This window comes from Aotus nancymaae, unplaced genomic scaffold, assembly GCF_030222135.1.
Source record: "Aotus nancymaae isolate 86718 unplaced genomic scaffold, 86718_ANA_hifiasm-v0.15.2.pri h1tg000003l, whole genome shotgun sequence".
Taxonomy (NCBI): domain Eukaryota; kingdom Metazoa; phylum Chordata; class Mammalia; order Primates; family Aotidae; genus Aotus; species Aotus nancymaae.
In genome coordinates, this window is record NW_026988414.1 from 56,101,639 (window position 1) to 56,118,618 (window position 16,980).

The 16,980-nt window shown below is 37.1% G+C and overlaps 1 protein-coding gene across 12 annotated transcripts in view; it reads right to left on the reverse strand.

The window, feature by feature from the left end:
- Positions 1 to 16,980, reverse strand: part of CCDC171 (coiled-coil domain containing 171) — a 408,737-nt gene that overhangs the window by 374,414 nt on the left and 17,343 nt on the right. For 9 of the 12 annotated variants that reach the window (XR_010344271.1, XR_001107639.2, XM_064381348.1 and 6 more), the window contains exons 4-6: positions 12,869 to 13,043; positions 3,618 to 3,808; positions 1,141 to 1,272 (exon numbers count right to left, since the gene is read on the reverse strand). Coding sequence is in view for 9 of the 12 variants with exons in the window: in XM_064381348.1 (XP_064237418.1) it covers positions 1,141 to 1,272; positions 3,618 to 3,808; positions 12,869 to 13,043 (498 nt within the window). In the remaining 3 variants the exon portion in view is untranslated. Of the gene's footprint in view, positions 1 to 1,140; positions 1,273 to 3,361; positions 3,450 to 3,617; positions 3,809 to 12,868; positions 13,044 to 16,980 lie in introns of those variants that run through there. The other 3 variants (XM_012453490.2, XM_012453492.2, XM_064381378.1) reach the window with 3 other exon arrangements.

Sequence of the window (16,980 nt, forward strand, 5' to 3'; positions counted from 1 at the left end):
AGAAAAGCACTGCAAAAAGACCAAAGGTTTGCAAAAGCTGTGGTTTCACTGGTATTTTCAATAATTACATATACAGTAATTATTGTATATGTAATTATTATATGTAAAAAATATGTAATTATTTGTTGGAATTATCTCCAACAAATTCAGTATTTCCACTGTTCACTACCAGCTTTTATTCTTAAAAAAATCAAGTGACTTCTATTCTTTGCATATTTTTGGTCAACTTCTATCTTGCAAAGTTGCTTGTGACACACAGTAACTTATTATAGGTTGATATGTTTCATCCTTGTGAAAAATGCGTTATCTTTGACATCCAGGTTATTTCAGTTTGTCAATTTATGTAGAAAAATTACAAAAAAATACATTGTATTATCACAAAATAAATAATTAGAAGAAGTGATAGAAATGTATTTGAAGTTTTAAGTTAGTTGATTCGTGGGGGTTTTTCTTAAAGAGGATTAACTTCACAAATCTCCTTTAAAACACACAGTAACACAATAGTTTGAATTTGAGCTTCTCCTTCCTCTCCTTCAAAATAAATACAAATAATCTCCTGAAAAAATGCAAAGTACACTGGAATGAGAATCCAGAGACCTGCAGTCTTTTCCTACATTAATCATTCAGTCTATAATCTGAGTCAGTAACTTCCAAATCTCCATCGGCTCATGTATAAAGGGGATTAGATGTAATCAGTAATTTTCAAACTGGACTATAGAAGCCTCAAGGATTCTGTGTGTTTCAGGGTTGGTGGAATAGAGGATAATTAAGAATTTGTACTTACTTAAAAAGAGTTCAAAAATTACTACACTATACGATTTGTTAGGATTCTTTAATATCCAAAATCCTATTACTTATTTCTTTATCTTATTCAAAACAGCTATTAGTCCAAAAATATACATCCTTCTTAAAAATCACATAATGTATGCAATGGAAATCACTGAACTCTAAACACTAATGGTATCTGTTGGTAACAGTTGCCCTATTGTTATTTAACAGCACATAAAACGTGGCCTTCCAGAATCAAAACTAGAAATTATTTTCCCTCTGAGTGAGTCAATTATCCCACTAATGTAATTTTGAATATCATAAGTATTAAAAAGATATATTTAAGGAACTGAATTATTATTTTTAAAATACCTGTACTATAAATTGTAATTCTCTTCTTTCTGCTTCCCATTGTTCTGCTTGTAATCTAAACTCCTCCAATGCTGTTTCCCTGATATGAAACTCCATCTCATTCTTCTCCTGTTGATGTTCTTCCAACGCTTCCTTTACATAAATAAAATCTTGCTTTACTATTAGATCAATAAAAGTTATCTTTCTTCCTTCATCCCCAGTTTAAATGTACAAAGGGGATCTCCTTGCCTACAGATGTTAAAACTCATCATAATTCATGTTAAAATAATTAATAAAACTATCATTTGATCATCAGAATGTAGATATGAGTAAGAAACTATGTTAATTTAAGCAACAGGTTATACCTTGTTTATGTAAGCATATATTTAACTATTACCTAAATATAAGTATATTTAAGCAACAGGCTGCATATACTTGTTTATATAAGCATATATTTGATCCAATTTTTCTGAAAAATGTAACTTCAGAGGTTTGAACAAAATGTCAATATATGATATCAAATGATATATATAAACAAAGTAGATTGCATTTAATATGGAAATCTCTACCTGTGATCAAAGTATTTGGATTATCCCTGACAATTTATATATAAATCTGACACAGAACAATGTATCTCCAATAGGGAAAAAGGAGCAAAGAAAAGAATTCTGTGCAACAAATTAGGATAGGGTAACTCCGGAGTGTTAAAAATTTGAAAAGCAAAAAACAAAAAATTTAAGTATGGACTGTAATTTCTAGTTCTATAGATAAACAATATTTGAAAAATTGCATTTCCTTTTGGGTTTTCCAAGGTGTACTACATTTGTAAGATCTAATTTGGTTCAATATCTTAAAAATATAAAATGCAATGTGCTGAGAAGCCCAATTTTCTAACTATAGGATTTTAAATTAAGTTCCCATTAACAGAAGAAGAAAAAGTCTATGGTTTAAATATGAGAGAAAGAAAGCCTCTCATGTCCATGTAATGGTAGCATGGATCTGTATAATAAATATTACCCTCATAACTTATAGAAAGCCCTCACAAAGAGCCTTGAGGCTTTTTTTTCCCCAAGGGCTAAATAGTGACTCCAATTCAACTCCAAACTGTCCCAAGGATCTCTGTGCAGATCAGTTTAAAGCCAACAACCTAAAATCAAAGCACAGTTATTCTAAGTAACTAACTGAGATCATATCAAAATCTTCTATCTTGAGATGCAAGCTGATTGGCTAAAGAAATGCTGCCACGATCACCCTCCTCTCCATATAACTTCAAAACATTGTATGTGGGGAAGGTTAAACAGGCCCATCCAAGGACTTGTAATATCAGCTACCACCTAAACCTCCCTGATTCCCACACTAATGGAGCCCTTCTATATGCCAGCTACTGTTCCAGGGTCTAGGAATATAGTAGTAAACAAAAGAGACAAACTATACTACTGATGTGGAAGAAATCAAAAGTAAATCTGTTGGCAATGACAACATCTGAGAACCACTGTGTAAAAATGTTTACATTTTTTAAATGCTTTTGTATAATGAATTTTTAGTAAAGATAAATTTCCAAAGTTCAAAAAAGCCATTTACATTTTGTAAATGCTTTTGTATAATGAATTTTTAGTAAAGATATATTTCCAAAATTCAAAAAAGCCATTTACACCAGTGGTAACAGTACAACATTTTTATCACAGTTTTTTTTTTTCTTTGTTTTGTTTCTTTCCTTTTTTTTTTGGAGAAAGGTTTTCACTATGTTGCTCACATGGAGTAGAGTGGCTACTCATAGGTCCAATCATGATACACTGTGGCCTCAAACTTCTGGCCTCAAGTGATCCTCCCAAGTCAACCTCCCTACTAGTTGGGGGAATTACAGGCATACACCACCATGCCTGGTGTTGTCACGTTTGCTTTTTGTTTTTGTTTTTTTTTTTTCATTTTTCATTATTCCAAAAAATGGCAAATATAGACAACTCAAAATCTACCTTGTAAGTCACCGGCAACTTCAACTTTATACCACTTTTACTTTAGGGAGTAAAAAAAGAACGAAAAAATGAGGCTCACAATAATTTTAGTAAAATTTAAATATGTTACATATCATATCTATACATAATATGCTCTACACAGATAATGAAGCTCATCTCAAACACACAAATATTTTTCTATATCGTATATTTAGATCAGTATGGAAGGCCCATATTTCTAAAATTCCAAATTTTCATGTTGCTGGACAAAATGAGCTCTAGATTCTTACCTTCTTACAATATGCTTATATAAGTGCTTTGCTGGTTTTTAATTTTGATTGGTGGCTGCAAACTGTTTTTCACCCCAAAAAGTAGACCTATTAACACACTCCAAAAGAGACCAGCAAAAATGCCTCTAAAAAAGAAAAAAAGGGAGGGGTGAAGGTAGGAGGAAGGAAAAAGGAAGGAAAGAAATCCAGGATAACTTCAAGTAATGTACAACACATCTCAGTGAATAGGAAAATTCCTTTATAAAAACTATTTTACCTGTAGAGTTTTCTCTAGTCTGATTTTTTCTTTCATAAGTAGATCATATTCTCGATTGCAGTTTTGGATCATATTGTCTCTTTCCTCCAAATCATGTTCAAATCGTTTGCATTCTTCTTTCCATATTTGATGAAAAGCCTGAAATGCTTTCTCAATCTCATTTGCCTTCGCTTGAAGTTCTGAATTCTGTGCTATTAAGAACAGAATAATAGGCACATTTACAACCATGAATTAAATAACAAGGAGGCCTAAAACCTAGGCATTGGAGTTGACACCATTTACAGCATGATCTTAGGATAAAACATTTAACCTTTCCATTCCAGTAAACTCTTGAAAACCTTTCCAGTTCAGTAAACTCTTGAAAAGCTCAATCTCTAAACCAATCTATCCTATAATTTCTCAATCTCTTCTTCCCCTTCAGACAACAACGATTTTGCTATGAAACAGTGTGACATATTTCTGAAGGCGTATCCAATTTTAGGTGCACTTCTAGCAACAGCTGCAACCTATGGGTTTTTGTCCTATTCGAGAAAAACAAACCAGCTGAGTGTGGTGGTGCACACCTGTAATCCCAGATACTCCGGAGGCTGAGGTGGGTGGATCACTTCAGCCCAGTAGTTCAAGATCAGCCTGAGCAATATAGGGAGACCGCCTCTCGGATTTAAAAAAAAAAAAAAGAGAGAGAAGAAAAATCAATTTTTTTTTTTATACAGAGTCTCGCTCTGTTGCCAGGCTGGAGTGCAGTGGCACGATTTCAGCTCACTGCAACCTCCACATCCCAGGTTCAAGCGATACTCCTGCCTCAGCCTCCCAAGTAGCTGGGACTACAGATACATGCCACCACCCTCAGCTAAATTTTGTGTTTTTAGTAGAGACAGGGTTTCACAATGTTGGCCAGGATGGTCTCAATCTCTCGACCTCATCATCCACCCATCTCGGCTTCCCAAAGTGCTGGGATTACAGGCAGTGAGCCACCACGCCCAGCCAGGAAAATCAATTTTTAAGACTGTGATATATAGGGCAAGTGTTTAAAAACAGGAGATTACAAATGCTGATATTTGACTATTGATAACAAACCAGTTGTGACATATCTTACACAAGTGTCACAAAGTTGAGACTGGAAAACACTGCCCCAACCCTTAGAACTGTAGCTATTTACTTCCCCAGATTTAGGTGCAACTCACCTCTTACCCTATTACCTCAGGGATAACCAACAATTATCAACACACTATCACTGCTGCTCTGTTTCAGTACCTAGAAAAGAAGGAAATGCTTCCAGGTCTGGCTCCATCACCTGCCACCCGATTAAACCTCCCTGATTCTCTGATTCTCACCAGGAATAAAAATGTTCCTAGTTAAGGCCAGGCACATGGTGGCTCACTCCTACCACTTTGGGAGGCCGAGGCGAGTGGATCACTTGAGGTCAGGAGTTCATGACCAGCCTTGCCAGTATGGTAAAACCCCATCTCTACTAAAAATACAAAAATTAGCTGGGCATGCTGGCACACGCCTGTACTCCCAGCTACTCAGGAGGCTGAGATTAGGAAAACATTTGATCCTGGGAGGCAGAGGTTGCGATGAGCTAAGATTGCACCACGCACTCCAGCCTGGGCAACAGAGCGAGACTCCATCTCTAGTTAAGTTGTTGTGAAGATAAAATGAGGAAATGTTTATAAAAACACGAGTTAAACTAAAAATGCCACAGTTGCATTAGCAGTACTATTTCTAAATTATATTTCTTTGCACTTTGAATGAATCATACATTCAAAATATTCAAAATACAAAGGTATAAAAGGTACAAAAGGAAATATGTTAAAAGACTCCCTCCCATTCAGCAGCCATCTCCAGAAGACATTGTTCCATGGTCTCTCATCCAGCATCGCAGGAAAGTAGTCTGAGGCCATTTTCACTTATGATCCTTCGCATTTGACCTAATTTTCTTTTCTCTTGAAAGCTTTAGGATCTTCTCTTTGTCTTTATTTTTCTGAAATTTCATAATGCTATGCCTTCAGTAAGTCTACTTCTTTCCATAACAGTGAATATTCAATAGACTCTTTCAATCTGGCCATTTATATCCTTTAGTTCTGAGACATTATCTTAAGCAAGTTCATTGATGATTTATCCATCTCTGTTTTCTCTCTAACCTCTTTCTTTCACTATTCCCTATTATTCAAGTTGGCCTTCAAATTTTTTCATCTCTTTCTCCTATTTTTCTACATCAGTCTTTTTAATTCTAATTTCTGGGAGGTTTCTTCCATCTTCATCTCCCAGTGCTTCTAGGGACATTTTTCATTTCTGCCATCATATTTTTAATTTCTTAATTTTTCCAAGCCAAACTGTATCCAGCTTTATTAATTATAACTTTCATAAATAATAATGGTATTGCAGGCAGGTATTTCAGTTAACAGTACACAACTTTCAAACCCCCTCTTTCAAAGGACTACCAAAATCAGAAAGCCACTATAAAACCCAATGAAGTCTTCATTTGATGTTCTGAACAGGGAAAGTTTAGTGTGGGGGTTGACACTTCACATTAACACGTTGTTTAACAACTTTTCAAAAGCCGACTCTGACTTTTAGGAAGTGAAATGAAAATGGCAGAATTTATCAAAAGATCTACAATCTAGAAACAGAAGTGCTGCTATTTTGAAAAGTGCCATCTCAGTGGTGTTACTGGAAAGTCCAGATTGCCTGATACACTGGTAACCAATTACCAGGAGTCAATCCCAAGAGATGTCTGGGCATAAGGGAGCTAAGTCTATGCTGAAGGTGGAATGGGAGAAGAGGACATAAAAACAAATTTGTTTTTCCACACCACAAGGTGTTTGTGCCAAGGTGGCTATGTGTGTCAACATCAGGGAATCTCTCCTCCTGGGAGCCAAGAGGAAGTCTCTCAAAACTAGAAGAGAAACGTGTTTTCCCCACATCAATCCACTTCGGAGACATTCTATTAGTAACATATGCCCCTTCCCCAAAAAACAACAATGACATGTTCTGTGGGGTAATAATACAGCTTCAAAAAAAAAAAAAATGTACAACAAAGTCTCCATTTTCATAAAACTTGGTTGAAAAATATTTCTAACTGTATAGGCACCAAAAGTACACAGTTATCAAAAATGCACACACTTCACTTGGCATCTCCAGCACCCTAAGCTCATTTATTGGAAACTCCCAACTCAGTATCATTAGGATTTTCCTCCTGGCTTTGTATTAGTCCATTTTTCACGTTGCTGATAAAGACATACCTGAGACTGGGCAATTTACAAAAGAAAGAGGTTTATTGGACTTATAGTTTCACATGGCTGGGGAGGCCTTACAATCATGGCAGAAGGCAAAGAGAAGCAAGTCACATCTTACATGCATGGCAGCAGGCAAAAAGAGAGCTTGTGTAGAGAAACTCCCATTTTTAAAACCATCAGATCTCTCAAGACCCATTCACTATCACAAGAACAGCATTGGAAAGACCTGCCCCATGATTCAATCATCTCCTACTGGGTCTCTCCCATAACACATGGGAATTACAAGAGCTACAAAATGAGATTTGGGTGGGCACACAGAGCCAAACTATATCAGCTTGGTCAGGTGACACACAGAAGTGTCCTCCAATATCCTGAATAGAGTATAGAAATCCAGATGTTAGCTTTTGGAGAAGTCAGTATACAAAATAAGCTGGGCATGGTGGCTTACACCTGTAATCTCAGCACTTTGTGAGGCCAAGGTGGGAGGATTGCTTGTGGCCAAGAGTTTGACACCAGCCTGGTCAACATAGTAAGACCTGGTCTCTAAAAAAATAATAATTTTTTTTAAATTAGTCAGGTGTGATGGCATATATCTGTAGTCCTAGCTACTCAGGAGGCTGAGGTGGGAGGATGGCTTAGGCCCAGGAGTTTGAGGCTGCACTGAGCTTTGATCACACCACTGCCTGCCAGCCTGGGCAACAAAGTGAGACCCTGTCTCTAAAAATAATAATTAATTAAAAGGAAGCTGAAAGGAATGGTTCTCCAATATCTAGCATTCAGAATCTTCCTGGTTTTGCCAGTCAAAAGACTCTATTTTACCATCTCCAGGGATTAAACCTCCTGACTTCCACTAGCAATTCTTAAGTAATCCCAGAGTAGCATGCTCTTGGAAGGAAATTCAAAGACCCATCTGCCTCTCAAACAGCATTTATCTGACCCTTCTTATTTTACTCCCTACTGCCCCTCCCACACATAATTCCAATGGTATCTGGTGCTTCCAGTTTATAAGGCTTTTGACTAAGAATTTCTCTCAGCTTTTCCCACTCCTAATTTAGGATTCTAATGTCTCAGTTATGCTAACTCAGTTATTCCTCCGCCATTTGCTTTCCAGCTTCCCAAATTTTCTCTCTTGTCACATTCCCTATTCTCTCAATTGCTATGGGATTATCTCATAACTCCATTAGGTTTTTTACACCACTCTCAACATTTCATTGCAAAAATTTTTAAAACACAGAAAGTTGAAAGTATTGTGCAGTGAACATCCATGTATCTACAACCTAGACTCTAGGATTGTTAACATTTTGCTATATTTGCTTTACCAGATATTCATCCACCCATCAACACATGCATTCATTTATCCACCCATCAGTCCATAACACATTTTATACATTTCTTCTTTTTTTTTTACTACTCTGCACTTATTGGTAAGTTATTTCATTTTATACATTTCAAAGCAAGTTGCAAACATCAGTACATTTCACTCCTAAATAGTTCAGCATGTATATCATTAATTAGAACTTAATATAGTTTTATTTTTTACAGATAAAATTTACATCTAGTAGAATGCACAAATCTTTAGTGTACTGTTCAAGTAGTTTTTTGGTTTTTGTTGTTGTTGTTGAGATAGGGTCTCACTCTTTCACCCAGGCTGGAGTGCAGTGGTGCAATTTCAGCTCACTGCATGTCTTCCAGGTTCAAACGATCCTTCTGCCTCAGCCTCCTGATTAGCTGGGATTACAGACATGCACCAACATACCTGGCTAGTTTTTGCTTTTAGTAGAGACCGGGTTTCACTGTGTTGGCAGGATGGTTTTGAACTCCTGGATTCAAGCAATCCAACTGCCTCTGCCTCCTAAAGTGCTGGAATTACAGGTGTGAGCCACTGCACCCAGCCAACATCCAAAGAGATTTTTATAAATAAATACATTCATGTAACCCAAACACCTATCAAAATACAGAGCATTTCCTTCAACCCAAAAAGTACCCTCATACTCTTCCCCAGTCAACTCCACTGCCAACCCACCCCACAGACGCAATCACTGTTTAGATTTTTTTTTCACCAACAATTAGTTTTTCCTATCCTAGAACTTTACATAAATGGAACAATACAGGATATCGTCTTGTGTGTAAAGTTTCTCTCCCTGAGCATAATGTTTTGAAGATCAATTCATGTTATTGCATACGTTAGAAGTTGGTACCTTCTTATTGCTGTGTAGCATTTTATTATATAAATATAACACAAATTGTTTCTTCATTCTCTTGTCAATGAACATCTTTTTCCCCAACTTTGGGCTATCATGAATGGAGTTGCTATGAAATTCTCTTACAAGTCATTTGTGGACAAATGTTTTTCTTTCTCATGGGGAAATAATAAAGAATGAGACTGCTGGCTCATAGGATAAATGCATGTTTATTTTAAAAGAAACTGCCAGTTTTTTTTTTCAGAAGTGGTTGTACCATTTTACACTCCCACTAACAAAAAGTATGAGTCCCTGTTGCTCTATATCCTCACTAACATTTGGTATTGACAATCTTTTCAATTAGAGTCATCTGATATATGTGTAATAACAGCACTATGATTTTCATTTACATTTCCCTGACAGTAATTGAGGTTAAGCATTTTTTCATGTGATTAATAGTCATTTCTCTATCTTACTCTGTAGAGTGTCTGTTGAAATTGTTTGAGCAAGTAACTTCCCTTCTTTCCAGGACTTCACTTTCCTCATAGTTAAATGAAAGTCACGAACCTTCATACCTAGTGCCTTCCAATTCTTATATTCCTAATTTCCAGGTAGTGGTATAACTATTACTAAACACCAAAGGTAATTACTGGAGCTCAGAACACAATAGCCCCAATTACGGTACCTCTGTATGCTGAATATTTTTCACCTGAAGGAGACAGGAGGGCCTCAGAAAAAAGGTGTCCCTGACTTCCTGTCTTCTACCCCTCCTTTTACCCAAAGCAAGATATAAAACCTAGAAAGGTCACCACTCTGACCTACTGCCTCTGAAAGTAGGTCATGGGGCCCTCATGTTATCTATCACTTGGAAGAAAGAAATGCCACTGAACAAACAGGCTTGCTGGGTTTCCCATTCAGTTTATTACATTATGTCATAGCCTTTTTGTCCAGTCATATTTCTCCACAGCTATCCACTTCCTTCATCAGACCTAGCATAAAAATAGAGTTTTCCCTGGTTCTTTGGGTCTTCATTTCTGGAGGCTCCCATGTCATCTAAAACTTTGTTAAATAAATTTGTTAGTTTTTTTCTCTTGTTAACCTGTGTTTTGTTATAGGGTTGTCAGTTGTAAACCTTACATGGGTGAGGAAAAGATATTACTTTTTCTCTACATAATCAAAAATACTTCTGACCAATGTCAACAAGCCCAGACAGCTGAACAAAACTAAGGATCTTAACAGTTACCATAATTATAACAACATTTCTTTAGCTCCATGAAGTTAACAAAGCACTTTCTTTTTTTTAAATCGAGGACAATTTTTTTTTACATTTTATTTTTTATTTCAGTAGTTTGGGGAACAGATGATGTTCGGTTGCAGGGAAAAGCTCTTTAGCAGTGATTTCCGAGATTCTGGTGCACTCATCAACCAAGCAGTGTACACTGCACCCAATGTGTAGACTTTTGCCTCTCTCCCCACTCCCGTCTTTCCCCCTGAGTCCCCAAAGTCCATTACATCATTCTTATGCCTTTGCATCCTCATAGCTTAGCTCCCACTTATAAGTGGTTTTCCATTCCTGAGTTACTTCACTTAGAATAATGGTCTCCACCTCAAACCAGGTTGCTGCAAATGCCACTATTTTATTCCTTTTTATGGTTCAGTAGTATTCCTTGATGTATGTATACCATATATTCTTTATCCACTCATTGGTTGATGGGCTCCTAGGCCGGTTCCATATTTTTACAATTGCAAATTGTGCTGCTGTAAACATGTATGTGCATGTGTCTTTTTCATATAATGACTTCTTTTCCTCTGGGAAGATACCCAGTAGTGGGATTGCTGGATCAAATGGTAGTTCTACTTTTACTTCTTTAAGGAATCTCCATACTGTTGTCCATAGTGATTGCACTAGTTTACATTCCCAACAGCAGTGTAAAAGTGCTCCCTTTTACCACATCCATGCCAACATCTGTTATTTTTTTATTTTAAATTATGGCCTTTCTTGCAGGAGTAAGGTGGTATCTCATTGTTGTTTTGATTTGCATGTCCCTGATAATTAGTGATATTGAACATTTTTTCATATGTTTGTTGGCCATCTGAATATCTTCTTTTGAGAATTGTCTATACATGTTTCTTGCCCACTTTTTGATAGAACTGTTTTTTTCTTGCTGATTTGAGTTCCTCATAGATTCTGGATATTACTCCTTTGTCAGATGTATAGTTTGTAAATATCTTCTGCCAGTCTGTGGGTTGTACATTTGCTCTGCTATTCTTTTGCTGTACAAAAATGTTTTAGATTAGTTTTTTAGTTTAATTTTAGTTTAAAGATCTATTTATCTTTGTTGTTGTTGCATTTGCTTTTGGGATCTTGGTCATGAACTCTTTGCCTAAGCCAATGTCTAGAAGAGTTTTTATGATATTATCTTCTAGAATTTTTATGGCTTTAAGACTTAGATTTAAGTCTTTGATCCATCTTGAATTAATTTTTATATAAGGTGAGAGATAAGCATTCAGCTTCATTCCTCTACATGTGGCTTGCCAACTATCCCCACACTACTGGCTGAATACGATGTCCTTTCCCCATTTTATGTTTGTGTTTGCTTTGTCACAGATTAGCTGACTGTAAGTATTTGGCTTTATTTCTGGGTACTCTATTCTTTTCCATTGGTCTACATGCCTATTTTTATGCCAGTACCATGCTGTTTCAGTAACTATAGCCTTGTAGTATAGTTTGAAGTCAGGTAATGTGATGCCTCCAGATTTGTTCTTTTCACTTACATGGGCTCTTTTTGTTCCATAACAAAGCACTTTCATTTTCTCATTTTATCCTTAAAACAGCCTATGTTCAAATATCAGTCAGTAAGTGGTAAAACCAGGACCTAAATCTAAATCTGAATTCACAGTGTTCTCTTAATTAAAACCTGCTGTGTACAGGAATGTTCATATCAACATTATTCTTAATAATCAAAATTGGACACTAGTCAAATGCCCATCAATAATAAATGGGTAAATATAAGTGTGGGATGTTTATACAATATAATATTATATATCAATACAAAGCTTTCATACAGTATGCATGAATTTCAAAAACATAATGTTGGAGGACAGAAGCCAGAAACAAAAGAATATATACTATACGATTCCATTCATATAAAGCACAAAAAAGTGGCAAAATGAATCTACACTATTAAAAACCTGTATGGTAGTTATCCAGGCAGAAGGGCTTCTGATCACTTTCTGTTCCATGATCTGAGTGCTTGTTATAAGTGATACAGCTAACTAGGCACATTTATTTTTATATATTATATGTAAATAGAAAGGGTTTATTTAAGTCCAAGGGCTATAAAACACATAGCTTTTGAGGATTAAATCCAGTGCCTTTTTCTTTTCCAGGCACCACACTCTAACCCAGTGGTTTCTAAACCTGGCAAAATCTGTGAAAAAGGTAGTGCTTCTTGAACATATAGATTCTCAAGCTAGAGATTTGAATTCAGATTACATGTGATGGGGAGCCTAGAATATATATTTAAAACAAACAAACAAAAATCTCTTTATGATTCTGTTGATTATTCATAGAAGAAGTGCTTCTAAAAAGTAACTAAGAGAATTCTGAACTTCTTTTTCCACAGAATAAAAAAATTAATCTAAAGTAGATAAATGTTCACAAAATTGCCAGAAGACTTTTTATATGTTCCCAGCAAAGTCTGTGCATCGAAGGCCAGTCAATGAATCAAAACACTACCTCCAACCCTGTATGGGATGTACACACAACAGCAAGCAGTGATATCCAATCAGGTTACAACCTAAACATGGGAAGAAATAGAAACAGTCTTACCATAGAGTTTTTCTTGGATCCTATGTGCCTCGGCTAATCTTTCTTCAGCAGCCCGTCTTCCAAGACCAGTTTCCTTTCTAGCAACAGCTAGGTCATACTCCAGACTTTGTCGCAACGCTTCTCCTTTTTCAACCTCGGACCGTAGCTTGGCAATCTGGCTCTCATAAAATGCCAGCTAAAAACAGATTTCTGGTATTAACATGTGTCCACAGATTATGAGATCATACACTCAAACATGTAAGTTTCCTAGAGAAACTTGTTTCCATAATATATACAAGGCAAAAATTTATAAATTTATATATTCAGAATCACTGGAAAGGAAGCACTACCTTACAAAATGACACTCATTAAGTGTATTTATTTATTTATTTATTATTTTAGAGAATTCACTAGAGAAAAAAACAAAAAAATCTTGTAAGAAATTTTTATAAAAATAAAAATAAATTACATGTTTAATCAGAAATAGTCACACCTTGGCCAGGCATGGTGGCTAACTTCTGTAATCCCAGCACTTTGGGAGGCCGAGGTGGGAGGACTGCTTGAGGCCAGGAGTTTGAGTCCACCCTGGGCAAAATGGTGAAACCCCATCTCTAGAAAAAAAAAAAAAAAAAAATTAGCCAGGCATGGTGGTACATACCGGTAGTCCTAGCTACTACCCAGGGGGCTGAGGTGAGAGGATCCCTTGAGCCCAGGAGGTGGAGGCTACAGTGAGCAGAGGCTGCACCACTGCACTCCAGTCTGGATGACAGAAAGAGATCCTGTCTAAAAAATAAACAAATAAAAATAAAAGAAAAAAATAACAGAAGAAAAAACACTGTTGTTTTGTTTTTTCTTTTTTTTTTTTTTTTTTTGAGATGGAGTTTCGCTCTTGTTACCCAGGCTGGAGTGCAATGGCGCGATCTCGGCTCACTGCAACCTCTGCCTCCTGGGTTCAGGCAATTCTCCTGCCTCAGCCTCCTGAGTAGCTGGGATTACAGGCTCGCGCCACCATGCCCAGCTAATTTTTTGTATTTTTTAGTAGAGACGGGGTTTCACCATGTTGACCAGGATGGTCTCGATCTCTTGACCTCGTGATCCACCCGCCTCGGCCTCCCAAAGTGCTGGGATTATAGGCTTGAGCCACCGCGCCTGGCCCTATTTTTGTTTTTTTTGATAAAAGGCCAGACCTAGTGGCTCAGGAACTGTAATCCCAGCACTTTGGGAGGCCAAGGCAGGTGGATCACTTAAGCCCAGAAGTTCAAGACCAGCCTAAGCCACATAGAGAGACCCTGTCTCTATACAAAAAAATAATAATACAAAAATTAACCAGGCATGGTGGTGTGTGCCTGTAATCCTAGCTACTCGGAAGGCTGAGATGAAAGGATCACTTGAGCCTCGGAAGCGGATGTTACAGTGAACAGAGACCACGCCACTGCACTCTATCCTGAAGAAGAGAGCAAGACTGTCTCACAAAAAAAAAAAAAAGAAGAGAAGAATATTTATACTAAAAAACAAAAAAATGCGTGATACATACTAAGTACTTAAAAATTCATTCTTTCCTCTCCTTTTATTCCCTAAATGAAACCAATAAACAAATTGCATCAATGTATAGTTTAATAAACATGGTCTATATTATTTCTCTTGATTATAATATCACTGATCATAAAGTAATAAAAGTGTCAATCTTACATGGATTTAAGCAATCAAATATCTAATTTGTGATATTTGTATTCATGAAGTAGCATGACAGAAGATAATAGGTCAGAGACAATTGGATTCTTAATAGCCTAGATCAACGGGAGGCACATGTGGAGTGATTGACAACAGGGGAAGTAAAGAAGCCAAGATATTTCTGCCTCTCAAGATCTACCTCAAGCAGTTACTCCTGTCTTGTCTGTGGCTGCAAATCCTTATGGATAGTCCCTCCGTCCATGGGCCTTGCTTTTTCCAATTCTAGCTCTAATCAACCTTGGGAATAGAAGCAGTTCTTAATGTTGTTGGGTTGCCTTAATCTCCTCTAGTTGTCTTTTCAGCTTTTCTAGTACCTGTGTAACCAATACCCGCTACTAATGTCCCTTTGTTGTAAGACTTAGAGTGGTTTCTGTTTTCCTAACTGGACACCCAGTAATATTGCGCTTGGTATCAGAAATTGTCTCAAGAGGGGTTTATAATATTGGGTGGTTAACATATTTAAGCCTGAACACAGTGAAAGCCTCTTTGCAGATAAAAATGGGATTCTAGTGATCTACAGCATACAGTGGGACCACAGTTCTTTAAATTATGGTGTGCAGTTGTTTAGGATGAAGTGCCAGTTGAAAACAAGCCTTCAAAAACTGAAGTAATGAACGCACTTAACTATGATGGCAGTACTGTTTTACTATAAGGCCTATAGGGTAGAAAAGCTAAATCTCACTATACTAGAGAATTTACAAAAACAAAATTATAATCTCAGAGCTTTAGAATCTCAGTACAAGACAGTCAGAAAACCAGAGAGTTTTTATGGTAACTTTGAAGAACTGCTTATTTCTTATAGCCCCAGAGCAGATAAGGTTATAAACAAACCTTAAAATCTAATTATCGGAAATGCAAAATTACAAGTTCAATGAAGAGTTCCACCAAGTATCTACTGTTAAGATGGTATCAGCTGGGTTTTTTTGTTGTTTTTTTTTTTGAGATGGAGTCTCTCTTTATCGCCTAGGCTGGAGTCCAGTGGCACAATCTCGGCTCACTGCAACCTCTGCCTCCCGGATTCAAGTGATTCTCCTCCCTCAGCCTCCCAAGCAGCTGGGACTACAGGCATCCACCACCATGCCCAGCTAATTTTTGTATTTTTAGTAGAGATGGAGTTTCACCATGTTGCCAGGCTGGTCTTGAACTCCTGACCTTGTGATCTGCCCACCTCAGCCTCCCAAAGTTAGCTGGGTTTTCAGTAGGAAGGAAGAACATAGGATGAGGATTTTTAGAATGAAACAAACCTAAAAACTATGAACTCTCAATCCCCCCGAACATTCCTCACCAAAAAAAAAAAAAGCAGTCTCTCCTCCCTGACTGAGGTAACCAGCCTTTCCTTGCTGAAAGATTTAATAATGACCACACCTGAAGCAGCTGCCTTGCAAGAGAATTTCCAAGAGCCACCTACACTGCTGTGTCACCACAGATTGACTCAGATCTTAGTATGCTACAGAAGGAAAAATGCAGTCTGCTCCAGGAGTAAATAGCTTATATAGCAGAAGAACTGAAAGATCTTGCTAATCTTGTATTCACAGGAACGTGGAGAACATGTACAAGATTGATGTGGATTTTGTAAGTTAACTCTAACAGTTTTGCTTGGATGGTTGACTGAAAATTGAATTCAACATTGGCCTACAATCATTTCATAAAGTCAAAATACCAGTACTTTCCTGACACAATAGAGAGGCAACCAAACCCTCCCTTTTCCTTGACTACATCCTCTTCAAGGGAACAAAGTACATTACTTAAAATTAAAATGCTATCCAGGTGCAAAGACTCACTCCTGTAACCCCAGCACTTTGAGAGGCTGATGAGGGAAGGTTGCTTGAGGCCAGGAGTTTGACACAACCTGCAAAACACAACAAGACTCCATCTCTACAAATAATAATAAAAATAAATGAGCCAGTTGTGATGGCACACACCTATAGTCCTAGCTACTTGGGAGGCTGAAGCATAAAATCACTTGAGCCCAGGAGTTCCAGACTGTAAGGAGCTATGATCACATCACTGCACACTAGCCTGGGCAATAGAGCAAGACCCTGTCTCTAAAAAAAGATTTAAAACAACAACAAATATACATACACACACACAATAACTGAAATATAATATGTGATATGTAGCCATAATTTCTTTTTATTTATTTATTTATTTTTGAGACAGCATCTCACTCTGTTGCCCAGGCTGGAGTTCGGGGGTGCAATCTCGGCTCACTGCAACCTCCACCTCCCAGGTTCAAATGATTCTCCCACCTCAGCCACCCAAGTAGATGGGATTACAGGAGCACACCACCACACCTAGCTAATTTTTGTATTTTTAGTAGATTACAGGCGTGAGCCACAGCACCTGTCCTGTAGCTGTAATTTCTAAAATGTGACATGTATCTGTGATTTCTGTTGATGATA